This window comes from Gossypium hirsutum, chromosome D10 (assembly GCF_007990345.1).
Source record: "Gossypium hirsutum isolate 1008001.06 chromosome D10, Gossypium_hirsutum_v2.1, whole genome shotgun sequence".
NCBI classification, from domain to species: domain Eukaryota; kingdom Viridiplantae; phylum Streptophyta; class Magnoliopsida; order Malvales; family Malvaceae; genus Gossypium; species Gossypium hirsutum.
The window spans coordinates 20,222,935-20,244,475 of NC_053446.1; the positions used below are offsets into that span (position 1 = coordinate 20,222,935).

Genomic DNA, 21,541 nt, shown 5'->3' on the forward strand with positions numbered 1-21,541 from the left:
TACTGTTGAAAAATTGAAAATATTTTTTCTGTACAACTATAATTTCTATGTATATCTCATGATTTTTGCTATATTCTTAGGTTAGAAAAATTTACTCCTAATGTATTTTAGGATAGAATAAATTAGCTCTTAATTTTTTTGGAAGATTACAGGTCTCATGGAACTGACAGAAGTCCACTTCCATTTGTATAAATATTGCACAGCTAAGCCTAGAAAAAATATAACATAGAAATTCAGTTCTCCTTTTTTTCATGGTGTTAGAGCTTTTACTCTTGGGACCTCTTCTTGTCAGCCTTTATTGCTAAATCATTTTTTTCTTTTCAATTCCTTATTGCCAAGTACGATTTCTAGCCTTCATTGCTGATTATTTTTTCACTAAGCCTTCATTGCCATTTTTTTTTCTTTCAAACCTCTAACATAACTGAAAATGAAACATCAAAAATTAACTCCAATACCAAATAAGGAGAGACCTCAAATATTCTACACATAAGAGATTTGTAGAAAATTCAAGCAGCATATAGGCTCAACGAAAAAAACTATTTAAAGTGGTCACAATTTGTTCAAACATTTATCAAAAGAAATGGCAAAATCAACCACTTGCTTGAAACTGGACCGAAAAATGGTGATCCAAAATTCACTGCTTGGGACAAAGAGGACTCTATGGTCATGTCATGGTTGTGGAACTCCATATTACTTGAAATAAGTGATACTTGCATGTTCCTACCAACAGCTAAAGGCATATATTCGACAAACCAATTCAAAGGTAGGAAATGTTGCCCTAATCTATGAGATAAAAATAAAGATCTCAACAACTAAACAAGGCAACCTTTCTATTACTCAATATGTTAATATTCTGCAAAATCTATAGCAAGAAATAGATCAATATCAGAGTGGTCAGATGTTGTGTAATGAAGATGCAACTACCTTTAAAATTTTTATAAAAAATGACAGAGTTTATGACTTCCTTGCATGTTTGAACATGGAATTCAATCAAGTTAAAGTCTAGATATTGGGAAAAGAAAGATTTCCATCTCTAAATGAGACAGTATCCTTGATCCGATGTGAAGATAATAGGTAAGAAGTTATGTTGGAGCCTAAAACATTAGAAGGGTTAGCAATGATTTCTACAAAGTCAAACAATAAGGAAGCAATGATAGGTACTGGGCATACAGATTCAAAACTGTTTGGTGTACGTACTGCAAAACCACGTCATACGCGAGAAGATTGCTTCAAACTATATGGGAAGGAACAAGTCCTTAACTGTAAAAAGGGATTCAAATGAGGAAAATCCCACTTAGTTGATGGAGAAGACTAAACATAAGAAAAGTCCAACCAGGCTGGTATAGGAGAATTCATGAAAGAAGAAATTGAAAAGGTAAGATACCTCTAAAATTCCCTTGAAAAGTCCTCTAGTATGTGTTCATTGGCTCAATTAGGTAAGTACATTAACTCTTATGCTTTAAGTGCCTCAAACATGTCTTCTCTAAGCTCTTGGGTCATCGACTCAAAAGCTACTGGCCACATGACTCATAGCCCAATTAGATTTAGAACACACAACCCAAGTCCTAGAAATATAAAGATTATTGTTGCGGATGGATCTCCTATAACTATTGCAGGCCAAAGAATAGTAAATTTATCAAATTATTTGTCCCTAAATAATATGTTGCATGTCTCCAAATTTTTATTCAATCTCATATCCATCCATACCAAAGATTTAAACTGTAAAGTAACTTTCTATTCTACTCATTTTGTTTTTCAGGATTTGGTTACGGGGAAGACGATTAGACTTGCTAAGGTAAAAGATGGGTTTTATTACCTTGAGGAAATGAATGGAAACAAGAAGAACAATAGTTAGTTATCCCTCATATGCTCATCAAGTAACCTATCTCCTAATAAAACTGAAATTTGGCTTCATCATTTCCGTCTTGCTCATCCATATTTTATTCTTAAAAGCATGTTTCCTTCACTTTTTAAGAATGAAGATGTTAGTAGTTTTCCTTGTGATACATGTGAAATTGATAAACATCATAGACTATCATTCCCATTGAGTAATAAAAGAACTACTAGACCTTTATCTTTGATACATACTAATATTTAGGGGCCTTGTAGAGTTTCTAGTATTTCTGGAGCAAAATGGTTTATCACATTCATTGATGATTGTACTAGAACTACATTATTATTTCTTATGAAAGAAAAATTAGAAGCAAGCAGCATTTTTCTAATGTTTCATAAAATGATTTGTACACAATTTGGGAGTTTGATTAAAAAGGTAAGATCTGACAATGTAAGAGACTATTTTAATCAAGTTCTCTCATCTTTCTTCCAAAAAGAGGGTATAATACATGAGTCATATTGTGTAGACACAACCCAAAAAATGGGATTGCTAAATGAAACAATAGACATTTGCTAAACGTGACACGAGCAGCTTTGTTTCACCACAAAGTTCCAAAAACCTTTTGGAGGAGGCTATTTTAACGCTTCACATTTGATAAATATAGTACCTTCCAAAGTGCTAAATAATCAGAGTCTCATTGCTGCTCTTTTTGTGTTTTACCTTAATTTTAATGTCTCTTGCAAATTGTTACCATAAGTGTTTGGTTGTGTTGCTTTTGTACATGTTCATGTGCACGAAAGAGGTAAACTTGATCAAAGAGCTTTAAAATGTATTTTTTTGGTATACTCAAACACAAAGAAAGGATACAAGTGTTATCATCTACCTTCAAATTTTTTTTTACCTCTATGGATGTCACAATTGTTGAGAATGAGCCTTACTCTCAAAGTAACAATCCTCATCTCTAGGGGGAGAGTTCTTGGGAAGGTAAAGAATTTCTTCTTGATTTTCAAAGTCCTACACCCAACTTAAAGTCTTTCAAACCTGACCATACACCTAACTCCAAAGAAGAACATGCCAGCAATAAACCTAAACTTGAAAATGAATGTGAACATACTAGTAAATAAATTGAACCTAATCTTAAAGCTGAAAGAAAAATTGCTTTCAATCCCACTACACCACTCAAGGTCTACTTAAGGAAGAAAGTTCATATTTCTGAACTTGTACAAGTTCAAAAATCTGAACCACAATCAGGTACTGAAAATTCTGCACTTTTGTTTGTTCCATCTGACTTTGTTCCTTGTGAACTTAATGATTTAGACCTACCTATTGCTATTCAAAAAGGAATACGAGAATGCACTAATCATCCAATCTTAAAATTTGTGTCTTTCCATAGAATCTCCCTACAACATAGAACTTTTCTTACCATTATCAACTCCATTTCAATCCCACAAACACTACAAGAAGCACGTAGAAATAAGAACTGGTTATAAGCTATGAAAAAGGAGATGAATGCCCTAGAAAGAAATAAGACTTGGAAAATTATAAACTTGCCCAAATTAATTTGCATAAATGAAGGAATCTTACGATTGAACTTTCACTTAGTGAAAACATGTTAAAGTTAATCGAAATTGCATGGTAGACTAAGTTTTGAACCAACTATTCCATTTAATTAACCGAACACATCTCACACAATGATTTCAACATCGGTCAATGCATAGTATCTAGGGACACTATTATGGCCATGTGTCTGTGTCTTCTTTTCATGAGTGTTGTCAGAGCCAAACCCTTGAGCTCCTAAAAGCGGTCACACTTCCACTCACATAGGTAGATCCCGTCAAGAGTGTTTTCGTAATTATAACACTCTAACATATTTATGTTATGAGTCTATTAAGAGTACATTACTCATCCTTCCCTTATCATTACGGGTACCTAGCACTTTAATCTTAGGATGAATTTGTTTATGGTGCTAACAGTCATATACTAATGATGTACTTCGTCTCATTGAGTTTAAAACTTGACGTTATATCAAGCATTGAGTTGAGTTTCCATCATGGGTGACTCTAATTAATGGGCTTGAGTGATACGGGGTTGCGCGTGGACCAAGATCGAGTTGCCAAGTCACGAGAAACTCCTACGAAAACCCTAAACAATTAGATCTGAAACGAAACAGAAAATTAAAAGATTAGATTTTTGAATTTTCAGATCTGAAATAAAATCCCCAAAATAGTAAAGAATCAAATAGAGAATAGAAATAAGTGTTAATAAGGAATCTTGAAACCCTAGAAGAGATTGCGATTCTGCCCAATTGAACACCCAGATAGTTTTCCCCAAATTTCAGCAATCTAATTTCTCCCAAAAAGAGTATGGATGAATCGGCAAGAACCCTAGAAATTGGGGATTTTTGGGCTAATTCCTTAAGATAGAAAAAGGCTGAAAACACAATAAGAACAGAAAATAAATTAGATAAAGATTCGGCACAAGCAGAAATAAAGAAAGAATTGACAGTAAGAAATTAAAAGATAAGTCCTAAAAAGCCTTGAAATCCCGAAAGATCTCACAACTCCCTTCAAACGGCTCTAATCTCCCCTCCAAAGAATATCAATGGCAAGAAGAAGGTTGAAGATGGCTCCCACAATCAAAAAGATTGTTAAAACAACTTCTAAAGAAAACTCAAGAGAAAATCCTTGAAGAACTCAAAGAGAATTTTCACTCAAATCAAATCTGAAATTTTCAATGTAATTGTAATGTAATGTAGGGTGGCTGGCCAAGCCATATAAATAGGCCTTTCAAATGTTTTCCTAATTTAATTAGAACACTAAAACTAAAACTAAAAAAAAACTCCTAATTATTTTAATATGGAAATTCGGCCAAGGGTCTTTTATTTGGGACTCTTGGACTGAATATAAAAATTTAAACTAAGTAAAATAAATAAATAAATAAATAAAAATAAAACTTTACAACTTGGGCCACTTTGACAATTTGGCCTGATTTTCAACTAAGTATGGGTGGATTTCTTGATTGGGCTTGGAATCTTCTTATTGGGCCTTGCCTTCAAGAATTTGGGCTTGTGATCCATCTCCTACCGAAATTGAATCGTTGATGCTCGTAATGGAGATCCAATGCGCTTTGGCTGCAAGATTTGGTGTCTTGGACCAGGATTCCCAATATTTGAAATCTTGATTTTCCCTTTCTTTTGTGTACGCATCTAAGGCCTTACTAACAAACTCCTGGATGGTCCCATTTAGTTTGGAACGCATTTGTCGGGCCTTTGATCTCGTATCATTGAGTCTCATCCCTTTTGAGGTCCTTTTTACTGCATCTCTAGCAAGACTTTTTGTCAAAGGATCTGCCAAATTTTCACTTGACCTGACATAATTAATAGTGATCACTCCATCAGAGATTAATTGTCGGACATAACTATGTCTTAATCCAATGTGTCTAGACTTTCCATTATATATTGGCTATATGTCTTTGTTAGAGTAGCCTCACTATCATAATGGATAGAAATAGGTGAAATTGGCTTAGGCCATAAAGGTACATCATAAAGCAAATTTCTTAACCATTCTACTTTTTTAGATGCAGTGGCTAATACAATAAATTCTGCTGCAATAGTGGAATCAGTAATACATGTTTATTTCTTGGAACCCCAAAAAATGGCTCATCTACCAAGAATAAAGATCCATCCACTAGTAGATGCATGATCTTCCAAACTAGTAATCCAACTAGCATCCGAATACCCTTCTAAAACTGGAGGAAATCCATTGTAACACAATCCATAGTTAATAGTTTTCTTTAAGTACCTAAGTACTCTATTCAAAGCTTATCAATGCAAACTACTTGGATTACTTGTGTACCTACTCAATTTCCCAACAGCATATGCAATATTTGGTCTTATACAAGTCATTATGTACATAAGACAACCAATTAGAATTGCATATTTCAATTGATCAATTTTCCTACCAGCATTAGATACTAATTTTATTTGAGGATCCATGAGTGTAGATGCTGGTATACATTTGAAAAGATCAAACTTTTTAAGCACTTTTTCAATGTAATATGATTGTGATAAAGCTATAGTGCTTTCATCTCGAGTTATTTTAATCCCAAGAATAACATCTGCTACACCCATATCCTTCATAGCAAAGTTGTTTGACAAGAATTTATTTATGTTTTCTATTTGTTCCAAATCCGTGCAAAAAATGAGCATGTCATCTACATATAAGCAAATTATGACACCTTTTTCATTTTCAAATTTACTATATATGCACTTATCGGATTCATTTATTTTATAGCCATTAGCTAAAACAACCTTGTCAAAATTTTGGTGCTATTGTTTTGGTGCTTGTTTAAGTACATATAAAGATTTAACAAGCTTACATACCTTATGCTCTTGTCCTGGAACAACAAATCCTTCTGGTTGTTCTATGTACACTTCCTCTTCCAATTCACCATTTAAAAATGCAGTTTTAACATCCATTTGGTGAACAACCAAATTATATATAGAGGTAAGTGATATTAAGAGTCTAATTGTAGCAATTCTTGCTACTAAAGTATAGGTATCAAAGTAATCAATACCTTGTTTTTGTGTAAAACCTTTGGCTACCAATCTTGCTTTAAATTTATCAATGGTTCCATCGACCTTCATTTTCTTTTTGAAGATCCATTTACAACCTATTGGTTTGGAACCCAGTGGAAGATCAACTAAGATCCAAGTTTGATTTCCCATTATTGAATCTATCTCATCATTTATTGCTTCTTTCCAAAAAGCAGAGTCTTGAAATTTCATTGCCTCTTCAAATGTAATAGAACAAGATTCTGTATTATAACAATAAGGTATTTTATTTCATATACTTTCACATTTTCCTTCTATAAGAAACATAATGAAATCTGGTCCAAAATCTTTGACCTTTTTAATCCTCTTGCTTCTTCTTAATTCTTGACAAGATTCATCATTATTGTCAATTTGTTCCAATGGAATCTCATTATCATTTGAAGAATGAATCAATTGTTGTGGCTGTAATTGTCTTAATATATAATTAAATTTATTTTCATAAAAAATAGCATATCTTGATTCAATAACAATATTAATTGAAATTGAATCATTTGGTTCAATTACCATGAACCTATATGCCTTGATATTATGTGCATATCCTATAAATATGCATTCAATTCCTCTTTCACCTAACTTTTTACCTTCAAATAATTAAGGTTTGGTTTCCTTTTCTTCCATTATTCATAGGGGGTTATTTGAGTTTTCTTATTAGGAACTCTATTCAATATATGACAAGCTATTAGAACAGCTTCGCCCCCAAAAACCTTGTACAAGACCTGAATATGATAACATTGGATTTACTATTTCAGTCAAGACTCTATTTTTCCTTTTAGCTACACCATTTCGTTGTGGTGTGTAAGGGGCTAAAACTTGATAGACAATTCCAGTAGATTCGAAATAACTTAGATTATAGTATTCTCCACCTCTATCTAATCTTAAGCACTTGATAAATGATTCACATTAAAGTTCAACTTCAGATTTATAAACTTTAAATTTATCAAACGCTTCATCTTTTGAATGCAATAAATATAAATAACAATATTTAGAACAATCATCAATAAAAGTAACAAAATATTTCTTTCCACCTAATGTAGGAGTATTATGCATGTCGCATAAATCACTATGTATCAAATCAAGCAATTTTGTTTTCCTTTTAACCTTAGGGAAAGGGTTTCTTGTAATTTTAATCAACATACATGTATTGCATTTTTCAATATTATTATTAAAAACAGGAATTAAATCTAACTTATACATGTCATTCAATTTTTATAATTCAAATTACCTAATCTATAATGCCACAAACAAAAAGATTTAACCATATAAGTAGAAATAATATTTTTATTCTTATTAATAATATTGAGTTTGAACATACTTTCATACATATACCATTTCCCTACAAAAATCCCTCCCTTAGACAAAATAAACTTATTTGCCTCAAAAACAAGTTTGAAACCAAACTTATTCAAAAGACTTCCAAACACTAAATTCTTCCTAACTTCTGGTACATAATATACATAATTTAAGGTTAAAACCTTTCCAGAAGTGAATTGTAGTTCAACAGACCATTTGCCTTTGATTGCTGTGGTGGAAGAATTTTTCATGTACAAGACATTGTCATTTTCTCATTGTGTGAACTTTGTGAACATGCTTTTGTCTTTGCACACATGTTTGGTTGCTCTGGTATCAATCCACCACGTATTATCATCCTGTGCCATATTAATTTTAGATATCATTACAACGAATTTTTCGTTATTATTAGCCTTAGAAGATGATTTCTTCTTTAAAAATCGACATTCATTCTTGAAATGTCCCGACTTACCACAATGATAGCATGATCCATTTTGTTTCTTTTTGAACTTAGGTGTTCTATCAATCTGTTTGAACTTTCTCTTGAATGGTTTAGTAGTCTGTACTTCCTCTGTAACATGCACTTTTGTATTTTCAAAATTTAGGTTCTAATCTTGCTTTCGATAGCCTTCTTCAATACGAAGATGATTTACCAAAGCCTCAAGAGATATTTCCCCTTTTTTATGTTTTAGACTTCTTTTAAAGCCTTTCCAAGATGGAGGAAGTTTGTCTATTATGGAAGATACAACAATAATTTTATCCATTTTTATATCATATTGCTTGAGTTGGCTCAACATCTTTTCAATATCATGGAATTATTCCATAACAAAACGACCATCAACCATTTGATAATTATTGAAACGACTGACAAGAAATTTCTTACTTGTAACATCTTCGGTCATGTATCTTGTCTCCAATTTGTCCCATAATTCTTTAGCAGTGACCTCGTTTTGGTAGGTGTCGAACAAACCATTAGATAAACCATTCAATATGTGGCCCATGCACATGTAATCAACATTGTCCCATTTTTGTCTTTCTCAAGTTGCAGCAACAAATTCGTTTTCATTCTCTACAGGTCTTAGAGTATCCAAACATAAGCAATCTTCAAAGTTGATAATAAGAAGTGCATCTTTTTCTGACATCGACGAAAATTGTCACCATCAAATTGATTAAGTTTGACAAAGTTGGAAGCCAACTCCTTTAATGTTCCACTTTCATGTGTTGTGGTAGTCATCATGAATTAGAACCTTAAAATTGTTAGTACAATTTTTTTATAAGGAAAATCTCGAACACACAAATGAAACTTGAACAGAAAAAGAAGAAATAGGACAAGGATCCAAGGCGTGTATTAAGCGACTATCTTTAAGGTTATATTCACCCCCACCTATCTTCGATGTGCAAATGAGTTCCAAGCAAATTAACCTCGAGGATACAATGAAGCCAATGACTATTTGCGTTTTGCACTGACGAGAATAGTCCACTACGCACTGAGCAATGTATAACAAGAAACTCAATTTCTACAAAGAATTTCTGCAGTAATACTTTATAGAATAATCTAATAATATTATAAAATGAAGGAAGGAAAGAAAGAATAATAGAATTTGTTGATGTGTTTTCCAAATGAAATCTCATTCCTATTTATAAGAATTTTCATGTCTCTTCATAGAGACATCTTTCAATAGGTGTCTTTCTGAATAATAATGTCTTTAAAATTAACACATAATTATTCATTTAATATTATAACTATTTAAATAATATTATTTAAATCGTTATAATTATTTTTCAAAAAATCAAATAATATAACTTTTGGTTAATTACGCTCATTCATTTATAGTTATTGGAACACTATAATATTTTAAAATGTTCCAACAATCTAAGACATACTTTTGTTGGGAAATAAAGATGCATTTACTTGAGTATGCCACCTCAATTCCTAAAAAATACTTCAGCCCCCTAGTTCTTTAATTTCAACTCCTTTGCTAAGCACTTTTTGAGTGTTTCTCTTTCAATTTGACCATTCCCAGTGATGATGATGTCATCTACATATACAAGTAGGATATAACTCCTTTTGAATGTTCTATAAACAAGGTATGATCTCCTCGACTTTGTTTGTACCACATTGCTAGCATCACTTTAGTAAATTTTTCGAACCAAAACCTTGGCGATTGCTTTAATCCATATAAAGCTTTCTTTAACCTACACACTTTCTTTTCAAAAAAACATTTCATTGAAACTCAGTGGAGTTTCTATGTACACTTTTTCTTCTAACCCCATGTAAGAACACATTCTTAACATCAAATTGTTGTAAACACCAACCAAAGTTAGCAGCTAAAGACAAAAGAACACGCACAATATTCATTTTTGCTATCGGTGTAAAGGTCTCTTGGTAATCTACCTTATATGTCTGTGTATATCCTTTTGCGACCAACCAGCTTTGTGCCTTTCTAATGAACCATCAGCTCTATATTTCAAAGTTGATTTCCAAGAATATCAAAATCTAAATGGAATAGTTGGTTCAAGGCTTAGTTTACCATGTAATTTCGATTAACTTTAACATGTTTTCACTAAGTGGAGGTTCAATCATAAGATACCTTCATTTAGGCAAATTGATTTCCAAGAATATCAAAATCTAAAATATTTTGAAAATGAGGAGAGATTGTTGGAACATTTTCAAATATTTATAGTGTTCCAATAACTATAAATGAATGAGTGTAATTAATCAAAAGTTATATTATTTGATTTTTTGAAAAAGAATTATAACTATTTAAATAATATTTTTGAATAGTTATAATATTAAATGAATAATTATGTGTTAATTTTAAAGACATTATTATTCAGAAAGACACCTATTGAAAGATGTCTCTATGAAGAGATATGAAAATTCCTATAAATGGGAATAAGATTTCATTTGGAAAACACATCAACAAATTCTATTATTCTTTCTTTCCTTCCTTCATTTTCTAATACTATTAGATTATTCTATAAAGTATTACTGCAAAAATCTTTTGTAGAAATTGAGTTTCTTGTTATACATTGCTCAGTGCGTAGTGGACTATTCTCGTCAATGCAAAACGTAAATAGTCATTGGCTTCATTATATCCTCGAGGTTAATTTACTTGGAACTCATTTGCACACCGAAGATAAGTGGGGGCGAATATTAACTTAAAGATAGTGGCTTGATACACGCCTTGGAGCCTTGTCCTATTTCTTCTTTTTTTGTTCGAGTTTCGTTCGTGTGTTCGAGATTTTCCTCACTGAAGATTTGTACTAACATAGACTTGCTTAAAGAAACATGTAATCTTGGATTAAAGGCAACAAGCACACCCATTGAGCCTAACTTGAGATTGAGTGAAGAAAAGGATGATAGAATCGTATATAAGGGAAGATATCATCAATTGGTTAGGCAACTGATATACTTGTCCCATACAAGGCCGAACATAACATATTTCGTAAGTGTAGTGAGTCAATTCATGCATGATCTAAGAGAGAAACACTTGCAGGCTATCAACAAAATTCTGTCCTATCTCAAAGGAACATCGGGTAGAGGAATTTTGTTCAAGAAAAATGAAGGATTGCTCATAGAGGTATATACTAGTGTTGATTATGCAGGTTCTGTTGTAGATCATATATCAACTTCAGGATATTGTACATTTCTTGGTGGGAACCTAATGACATGGAGGAGTAAGAAGTAATCGGTTGTTGTAAGATCAAGTGCTGAAGTAGAGTTCAGAGCTATAACTCATGGATTTTGTGAATTGCTGTGGCTCAAAAAAATACTTGTTGACTTTAAAATCAATTGGGAAGGACCTATGAAACTCTATTGCGACAAGAAGTTTGCCATCGGCATTGCACACAATCCAGTGCGACATGATCTCACAAAGCACATCGAAGTAGAATAGCCACTTTATTAAAGAAAAGCTAGACAACGACATGATTTGCACTCTATATATATCATCAAGTAATCAATTGGCAGATGTATTAACTAAGGGAATGCCTACTTCCAACTTTGAAGACATTACATGCAAGATGGGAATGGAAAATATCTATTCACCATCTTGAAGGGGAGTGTTGAAAAATCTAAAATACTTTTTCTGTACAACTGTAATTTCTATGTATATCCCATGATTTCTACTATATTCTTAGGTTGGAATAATTTACTCTTAACGTGTTTTAGGATAGAATAAATTAACTCATACTTTTTTGGGAGATTATAGATCTCATGAAATTGACAGAAATCCACTTCCATTTGTATAAATATTGTACAGGTTAAGCCTAGAAAAAATATAATAGAGCAATTCAAAATTTTTTTGAGTACTAAATATACCTAAATCTTACATATAATACAATAATTAATGTATTATTCTTTCTACAAATGCAAAAGTGATCCTATTGTTTTAATACTATTTTCTTTCATTACTACATATCATTTTCTTTTAATATATTTTAGATAACTTTTAAATTTGGTTAATATACTATTTATATTAGGGATACATCTTAAAATTATACATAAACTTTGGTTTAATATGTAATTTTATATACGAATTTTTATTTTGTGTCATTTTATACATGAAATGTTGGTTTGACCAATTCCCATAAATTATTAATATAATTATTGATATAACATCATTTCATGTTTTTATATTGCATACACAAGTAATATTTATCCAATATAAAAATCAATTGATGTATTTATTCTTTAAATGTGTATGATTGAATCAAAATTAACGTTTCATGTATACATTTGAACCACATTTGAAGTTTCATGTGTATAATTATATCAAATCAAATCACAATTCATGTATCAAATTGTATATTAAAACAATGTTCATATATAATTTTGAGATTTATTAGTATAAGGATAAATTTATCAAAAATTATATATACATAATATATTTACTTAATATATGAAAATATCATAAAATGAAAGATAAACATTACCCAAAATTATAAAATAAAGGGTAAAAATATCATAAAAGGACCCTCCAAATATTACATTATGTAATGAAGATATGGTATTAATATTAACATTTATAATCTAAAATCTTGACCTAATAAAATTACCAACTCAAAATAATTTTTATGAACCAAACTTAAAATATTGACAAAAATTACTCTTAAAATGTAAAGATGATTTAAACAAAAACGCATTTAATATTATAATACGGTGGAACTTTTGAAATCCATCAATAAGAAATATCAACAACAACGAATTATTAATGTCATGTGATCTTTGGATTCATTGTATGAATAAAAGGAAAACATGCCATAACTATTAATAGTTATTAATAAATAAAAACAAATACTTGTAAAAACATTATATTAACAAGAAAAATTTAACTTAAAAATTAAAAATATGTTTTAAGTGAAATGTTATTTTAGTGATAATTATCCATTACAACAATGGATAAAGAAATTAATATCTGTATTTGAATTTTGAAATTGAATGGTAATTTTATATCATCGCCGAGTCTTTTCATGTTTGGTTATCGTAACTAAATTTTAATTTAGTTAATTTATTAGTTTTAATTTAGATTGTATCAACTTTTTATTTATTTGTAATGTAATGATTTAATTCCGTATAGTGATTATTCTGTTTGTAATAATTTAATACTTGTAATTACTCATACTTGTTACACTTAAAAAAGAAACTGTTAATAAGCAAAAGGAAAAAAAATCTCAAATTACTCCTTCACTTTCCAGAAAACAAATATTACCTTAAATGGAAATTTAAATGGAAATTTAATATTTTTTTAAAGATGCATGAACCGTATTTGTACTATTAGTAAAATTATTAATTGAGTTAGTATCATTTTCAATCGGGTCATCAATGCGGTTATTTGAGTATTTTAGTTTTTTTCACCTAAAAAAACAAAAAAAAAATATGTATATGATGGGATTTAAACTCACATCAATTGTAAGCTTTACTTTAATATTTTTATATATTTTAATTTTATTATGCACACTTTATTATCTTCATTAGCTATATATATTTATATTGTTTATCAAGCGTTTTATATAAATGTTCTTCCGTAATTAAAATAAGTTATATTATTTGAAGGTATTTTAGTTATGGTGGGATCTAAACCTACACCAATTAAATTAGTAAAACTTTAAATTTACCGTTCAATCAAAGCCTCATTTTGATATATTTTATACAATTTTATTTTTATATGCACAATTTATTATCTCCATCAATTGTACATAAATATATATTAATGTATTTGATTGAGTTGGTGTCACAAGTTAACTCAATATCAACCCAATATTGATGACATACAATGATATACAATTTTAATATATATTTTTTCATTTTAATATCGTACATATTTTATATGTTATTGTTAATTAGTTTCAAACCACACGTTTTTATTATTTACTGTATGTTATTTTAGAAACACATTGTGTTCTAGATTTGTGGTTTCCAACGCGTATGCATGTGATAGGATTTCTATAGTAATAATATATTTGATTGAGTTGGTATCACAAATTAATTTAACTAACACCAACTCAAGTTGATGACACAATTTAATCTATTTTTCATTTTAATAATGTACAAATTTCATATGTTATTATTAGTTAGTTTTAAATCTTACGTTTTATTATTTATTATATGTTATTTTTAACTAGATATTTATATTTTGGATGTGATAGGAATTATAATATATTATAATTTTTATATGAGACCACCATTAGTGAGATAAGTGGAAAGAGTTCAGCTTATAGCACGTGAGCAAGTGGCAACGTTCCATCTGAATGAAGACAAAAGTGTAATTTTGATGGTAAAAGAGGGGTATTTTCTTTAACCTGATAAAAGACAAAAACAAACAACTCAAGTACACGTCAACAAAGCCTCCCTGCTCTATATAACCTTCCAGTCTCAATCCTTGCCTCCAACCAAAATTATAATTGCCTTTTCCTCACCTCGCAGTCTCTAAACAACCAAACACAGTCCTACATTTTAGAAGTTTTTGTTTTTCGAATCTGCGGCGGAGATAATGATGCACAGATTTATTCCGGTCAGGAGGTTATTTTCGGAAACTAAATGTTCTCTCCCTTGCCAACTACGACGACGTTGCTTCTCTCAGGTGGCTCGAAATGAGATTGATAACAGGGATGGTCTTGTTCGTAAAATGCCTCCTTTTGATTACTCTCCGCCTCCTTACACCGGTCCTTCCGCCGACGAGATCCTTTCCAAACGCAAGGAGTATCTTAGCCCCTCCATGTTTTACTTTTACACCAAACCAGTGAGTTACTTTTGTATCATTTCGAAACAATGGATCTGTGGAGTTTTCAGATAAACATCTAAAATCAAATTAATTGTTATTCATATGTGTTCTTTTATGATTCAAAAGCGATACTCTTGATTAATTGACAGTCCTTTCGAAACGTCTACGACGTGATTTTGTTCATGCAAACTGTAAATTTTTAATTTGAAAATTTCATTAATTAACAATCTAAATCTCTTGTAAAAGATTATTATTGTCTCACTTGATTCCTTTTTATATTTAAACAAAAACATACTGCACTTATTTAATATCTGTTTGGCTGATTCTCAGATTCATTGAACTGAATAACGTTTGGCAGAAGATTTGTCCTTAGTTGAATTTTGTTTCTCTCAGTGGTCCCCACCCCCTTTGCATTCCCCCCCCCCGTCTCGCGTGTATGTTAAATGTTAATTTTGTTATAATTAAAAATTATGAATAATGAGTACTGTTTTTTTTTTCTTTTCCTATGTAATTTTTCGTGTTCAGTTGAACATAGTGGAGGGGAGGATGCAGTACTTGTTCGATGATAAGGGACGAAGATACCTAGACGCATTTGGAGGGATTGCTACGGTGTGTTGCGGCCATTGTCATCCTGATGTGGTTGAAGCAATCGTCAATCAAACCAAGCGCTTGCAGCACTCCACTGTTCTTTACCTCAACCATGCCATCGCTGATTTTGCTGAGGCCCTTGCAAACAAGTTACCTGGCAATCTCAAGGTAATTGCTTACTAAATGCTCCACTGTTCTATCACACGCTCAATGATTATGATAAACGCTTAATGGTTAAAGACGAACGAAGAATATACATAGAGAGAGATTTGAACTTGTCGAGGGGAGGGGTCGATGGAGCGAGTTGTAGAGACTCTACAACGGGTGAGTTGGGTTTGGAATGTCTATTTGATTTTATCTCCGAACCCAATACCAATGACTTGATAAATGATATTTTTCAAATTTCTCTTAAATTTAAACCGTACTCTCAACAAAAATAAAATCAACTAATTATAAGATATATTTAAAATTGTAAGAATAACTTGTTAATATTAAAAAATAATTTGTTATTCAAGATATTAAATTTAAATATATTATATCAATATTACAAAAATATAATTTTTTCATGAAATAATAATTTATTTATTTTTTAAATATAATGAGTAAAGTTGCATAGTAAAATTTTTAAATAAATTAAAGTTTTATTGTTTAAAAATTATATAGTATTAAGAAAAATAATTAAAATAAACATTGATAATTATAATACAAAAGAAAATTGTAATGTTATTAATATATAATGATAATATTAATTTATAATTTCTTTTGAGAAATGTTAATATATAATTTGTGTAAAAATAACTATTAATTCAGAATGTAATAAAGCAATTAAGAATTTAAGCTCATAAATTTAATGAGATTTAAATTAAAAATGTGTCAAATTTCTCGTGCCAATTTGCAAGTTTTATAAAAAATAATTGAAAAATTCCGGGATCAAAGATAATTTATTACATTTTAAAATAATTACTCAAGTTGAAGTTGCTAAAATCAAATTTGAAATGAGTTGGGGCGGGGCCTGCCAGCCGGCTGAATTCGCCCCTGGATATGATGGCTGACTCTCGTTCTATTTAGAATCAACATGTATCCGTACGCATAACTAGCAATAATGATTAATGTTTTGCACTAGACAAAAAAATAAAATTTTATGTCAAATAAGAGTACCCCATTTCTTTTTTTCTTTATCTGTAATCTATAAAGTTAGTTTTTTGGGTGAAAATGTTTCAATCTGGCCATTCCTTTAAATTGTTCTCTTCCGACTTCCGAGATGATAACTTTTTTTTTAAATTAATATTTTAGTCGTCGTATTTTATTTTGGTTTGTAGATTAACTATAGTTGATGGATTTCTATTTTCAATCTCGAGTATTATTGCCTTGGCTCTTTCATCCAGAACCCGTATCATTTTTATCTAGGTGACTTGTATATCAAATATTAGATTCTGTGAATAGATTAAAGTACTATTGGTTTTAGGTGAAAATATAAATAACTTGAGGACTTTAATAGCCAAACAACTTCGGATGCCTCAAATAACAAGCGGTATAGAACATGCCTCATTCCTAGACCATAGCTACGAGATAAATTATGACTCAACTTGGAGTTGAAGAATGCACTAGGAAATTTTCATTTCTGTGTGCACTTCATTGTGATACCATATATATTTGGATTTAAATTGGTCTGACCGTCTTTATTATTTTTTTGTATTGTATTTTTTTATCATAAATTTGGACTTCTTTTTTGTGGCTGTGTAGGTTGTATTCTTTACAAATTCAGGTACAGAAGCAAACGAATTGGCAATGATGATATCCAGATTATATACTGGATGCCATGACATAATATCATTGAGGAATGCGTATCATGGAAATGCAGCGGCAACCATGGGAGCCACTGCCCAAAGTAACTGGAAGTTCAATGTTTTACAGGTATGTCGCTTCATTTTTATTTTCTTGAAATTCAATGCTCTTATTGTTCATAGCACTTCATTTTAAGCATTGATCCGGATATGAGTGTGTGATTACAGTAGTTGAAAATGAAATAACAAAGGTAGGTGGTAATTAGGACACTGATGTTATGTCAATTTTGTTTTGTTGTTGAATTTCGAGCCAATGTTATTTAACTATGGCTTGAACATTGTATTCTAATTTACAGCCAATGTTTGCTTAGTTACTAAAAGAACTTTCTGTTATTGGTATGAATAATTTGAGAAGAGCATTTATCAAAGTGTCTAAAATGCTAAAGATATGCAAGTAGTATGTAGATATGAGATTCCTTTTTTTACCTTTATTAATTTCAATATATTAATAAAGGGAGACGGATAAAACAAATTCATAAAAGAGGATGCTCAATTGTGGAAAGTTATCTGCATTCTGTTTAAACTTATCAGCAAACTTGAGAATAGGTTTACCTCAAAGTAGTGTGGGTAGGAACTATGTATTAATGCATCACATGATGTTAGTTAGTTCTTTGATTACATGGCTGTTCCTGTTTGGTATCTTTTACACCATAAGGTCCTGAACTTTTGACAAGAGTAGGTGGCAAACCGTGGCATATAATTTCAGTTGCAGCAAATGTTGATATAAAGAAAAAAGAACATTTCAACATCTCTCTCAATATTGATCTTTCTTTCTTAAGGTTGGGGGTAGGTAGCTAGATTTCAATCATTCCGGTATGACAAAAAGCTAGCGAATCATTTATTAGACAGGGTTCATTTATGTAATGTTTGTTTTGTACAAACGAATTTGTATGTATATTTATATTATCTGAAGTAGATATAATTAAAAATCAAATCAACCTAATTGTCCGGTACTCATGCCCAAACTAGTCCTTATATTTGTTCAATACATGTAACCCACTGTTACTGCAACACATGACCTTTTCAATCCAATGGATAAATCATATGTACTGATTATGTGCTTATCATAAATTTCAAAAACTTGATATGTCCCAGTTCCCTTTTAATCTTCGGAGTATAGAAAGTTCTGGAATTATGAACTAGAACATGATATGTCAAGTATGCCTAACCCGTAAGTATGTGCATCAGAGTGGAGTTCATCATGCCTTAAACCCAGATCCGTACCGTGGTGTCTTTGGTTCTGATGGAGAGAAGTATGCAAAGGATGTTCAAGATCTTATCCAGTTTGGAACTTCTGGCAACGTTGCTGGATTCATTTCTGAAGCTATACAAGTAATCTCCAATATTCACCATCTCCTTCAATCCTCATTTTCTTCTATCAACTTTTCATGATATCCTACTGAAGACACATCACCTAACGTTCCCTTTATGTTTCCATTGACAGGGAGTTGGTGGAATCATAGAATTGGCCCCAGGTTACTTGCCTGCTGTTTATAGCACCATAAAGAAAGCTGGAGGTCTTTGCATTGCTGATGAGGTTCAGGCTGGGTTTGCTCGCACAGGGAGCCATTTCTGGGGATTTGAGAACCATGGGGTTGTTCCTGACATAGTGACAATGGCAAAGGTTTTTAGTTCTCTCATTTTCTTGGTTATGGAAATATCCTAGCTATCTCCCTTTGCTAGACATGCATTATAACTGTAATCTTACTCTGATGGTAGCAGTTCTTTTGATTTAAGCGGAGCACACTACTGGACTTTGTTTTTGTGTAGCTTAGCTATTCACTTGCAGCAAACTTTCGTGCCTTGACATGTTTCTTTTATGACAGGGCATTGGAAATGGCATTCCTCTAGGTGCGGTGGTAACTACCCCTGAGATTGCGGAGGTCTTGACTCGCAGGAGTTACTTCAATACCTTCGGCGGGAACCCTGTATGTACCTCTGGAGGGCTAGCCGTCCTGAAAGTAATCGAAAAAGAAAAATTTCAGGAGAATGCATTTGTTGTCGGGACCTATTTGAAAGAGAGGCTTACTGCACTGAAAAATAAATATGACCGTAAGCTTCATCCTTTCTCTTGTATATTCTGTATATTCTGCATGAAACATTCTCTAAACTAACGGTGACTGACATTGCTGATTGTACCATGACTGGATGTGTACAGTTATAGGGGATGTAAGAGGAAGAGGACTGATGCTCGGAGTCGAACTCGTCACTGATCAGAAGCTCAAGACTCCAGCAAAGCTTGAAACTATTCATGTAATGGATCAGATGAAAGGTTAGGGCTATTCCAATCCCCACATTAATCCTACCATAGCATAAACTTTGCTTCTGAGTTAATAATGAATAAGCTTTGGTATTCTTCTAGAACTTGGGGTACTGGTCGGGAAAGGTGGATTCTATGGCAATGTGTTTAGAATTACCCCTCCTCTCTGTTTCACTAAGGAAGATGCAGGTCAGTTACTCTTCCGCGGACTGATTATCATAGCGTCCAGTACGGTTTTCTTTTTAATGAATGATAATTTCTTGTTGCAGATTTCCTTGTAGATGCGATGGATTACACCATGGAGAAGATGTGAAGCACCCGACTTAAAACGTGGATGAATGAAGATACGATGTTTATTCATAAAGTTGCTTTAATTAGTGCTCCCTATCGTAAGTGAAAAAAAGAATCATCGGTGCACACAGATTTTCAGATTGAATAAGTTTCAAAAAATTGGTAGCTATGGTTTTGAAAAGCTGTTTTGATGAGTCAACAACTCGTTGTCTCTTGTTCAAACTCTTCCATGTTTGTGTTGCCGCATAGCTTTGGCATTCATAAATATTCAACATATGTTACTTATGTCGAGCCGCGAGATACATTCGCCAAAGTTTCATTATCATCTTGTATGTACCCAAATCCTTTAGCCGTAATTGATTTATGAAAAATTTATCCAATCACATTTTGGGTTTTTTTTAAGAGGGGAGAATACTATTTTTTTAAAATATTTTTTCAATTAAACATAAATTTATTTGATTATTAAACTAAAAAAACTTAAAATTGTGTGTTTTTAAAGTGGAAGTATTCCGTAATCCTATTTCATGCTTTATTTATGTAAATTATACATGTCAAGTTTATCTTAAATAAAATCTTTTAATTATTTATTTTAAGTATAATTTGTTTTATAAGAATAAAAAACTACTTTAATTTTACACTTATACCAATGTAAATAAATTTCTCCCATTTTTAAATAATATTTTTGTAGTATTATTTCCTGACTGAATATTTTGTACAGATCACATTTCATATTAAAAAAAAATTCTAAAAGATTTATTACTCATATATAATATTTATCAATATATGTTAAAATGAGTGTTCCTTTTTTTTTATAGTTTTGTAACAATTTAAATTTCCATAGAATGGAAATCATTCTAATATCAACTATTAATATTTTAAAATTAAACATATATATAATATGTTTTAATTTCTTAATCTAATATTTTTTAAATGCTATAATTTTTTTAAAGTTTAAAAAATAATTAAAAGTAATTTAGTTAATAGTAACTTGTACATCAAACAAGCAAAAAAACTAGTATATATATTTGCTATCATATGGTAAAAGTACTACGGAAGTCCTTGTACTTGGGGAAAGATTGTATTTCGGCCCCTCAATTAAAAAATAGATAAATTAGTTCTTTTACATTTTAAAATGTGTAAATTAGTCTCTCCATTAAATTTTATCTATCAAATGATGACAAAGACATGCTAAAAATTATTTTTTATGGGTAAAACTATAAAAATGGTCACCCAACTATGCCTTTTGTTTTATTTTGATCTCCCAACTATTAATTTTTTTATTTAGTCAGAAAGCTTTTCAAAATTGAATACTTCAGTCACTCTAAGCTAATGTGGGTTTTTTATTGGTCTATTTACAAAATTAGCCCATAATATTTACACATTCTATCAATTTGATCCTAAATATAAAAAATAATAATAAATTTAGCCCTCAATATAAACAAAATTTGTCATTTTAGTTCTAATTCTAAAATATTTAATAAATTTGGCCCTCAAAATTTACAAAATCTATCAATTTAGTCCTAAATCTAAAAATTAAAATTAAAAAAAATCATTTTCAGCTCTGTATAACCCATTGGCTAACCTATGTGAGATATTAAA

General features: G+C 31.0%; 1 protein-coding gene across 1 annotated transcript; it reads left to right on the forward strand.

Moving 5' to 3' along the window:
* Nucleotides 1-14,601: 14,601 nt before the first annotated feature.
* Nucleotides 14,602-20,322, forward strand: LOC107914562 (alanine--glyoxylate aminotransferase 2 homolog 2, mitochondrial). The gene is made up of 9 exons (XM_016843503.2): nt 14,602-14,977; nt 15,485-15,715; nt 17,291-17,461; nt 18,580-18,723; nt 18,836-19,015; nt 19,218-19,443; nt 19,550-19,663; nt 19,754-19,840; nt 19,921-20,322. Exons 1-9 carry the CDS (start codon nt 14,729-14,731, stop codon nt 19,962-19,964), a joined length of 1,446 nt encoding a protein of 481 aa, XP_016698992.1. The 5' UTR covers nt 14,602-14,728; the 3' UTR covers nt 19,965-20,322.
* Nucleotides 20,323-21,541: the final 1,219 nt, after the last annotated feature.

Excerpts from the sequence above, each read along its gene's own strand:
- LOC107914562 (XM_016843503.2), top strand. The coding sequence starts at position 14,729 with ATGATGCACAGATTTATTCCGGTCAGGAGGTTATTTTCGGAAACTAAA. Across the intron at positions 18,724-18,835 it reads TCATTTCTGAAGCTATACAA|GGAGTTGGTGGAATCATAGA; the intron begins GTAATCTCCAAT and ends TTCCATTGACAG. Across the intron at positions 19,016-19,217 it reads ACATAGTGACAATGGCAAAG|GGCATTGGAAATGGCATTCC; the intron begins GTTTTTAGTTCT and ends CTTTTATGACAG.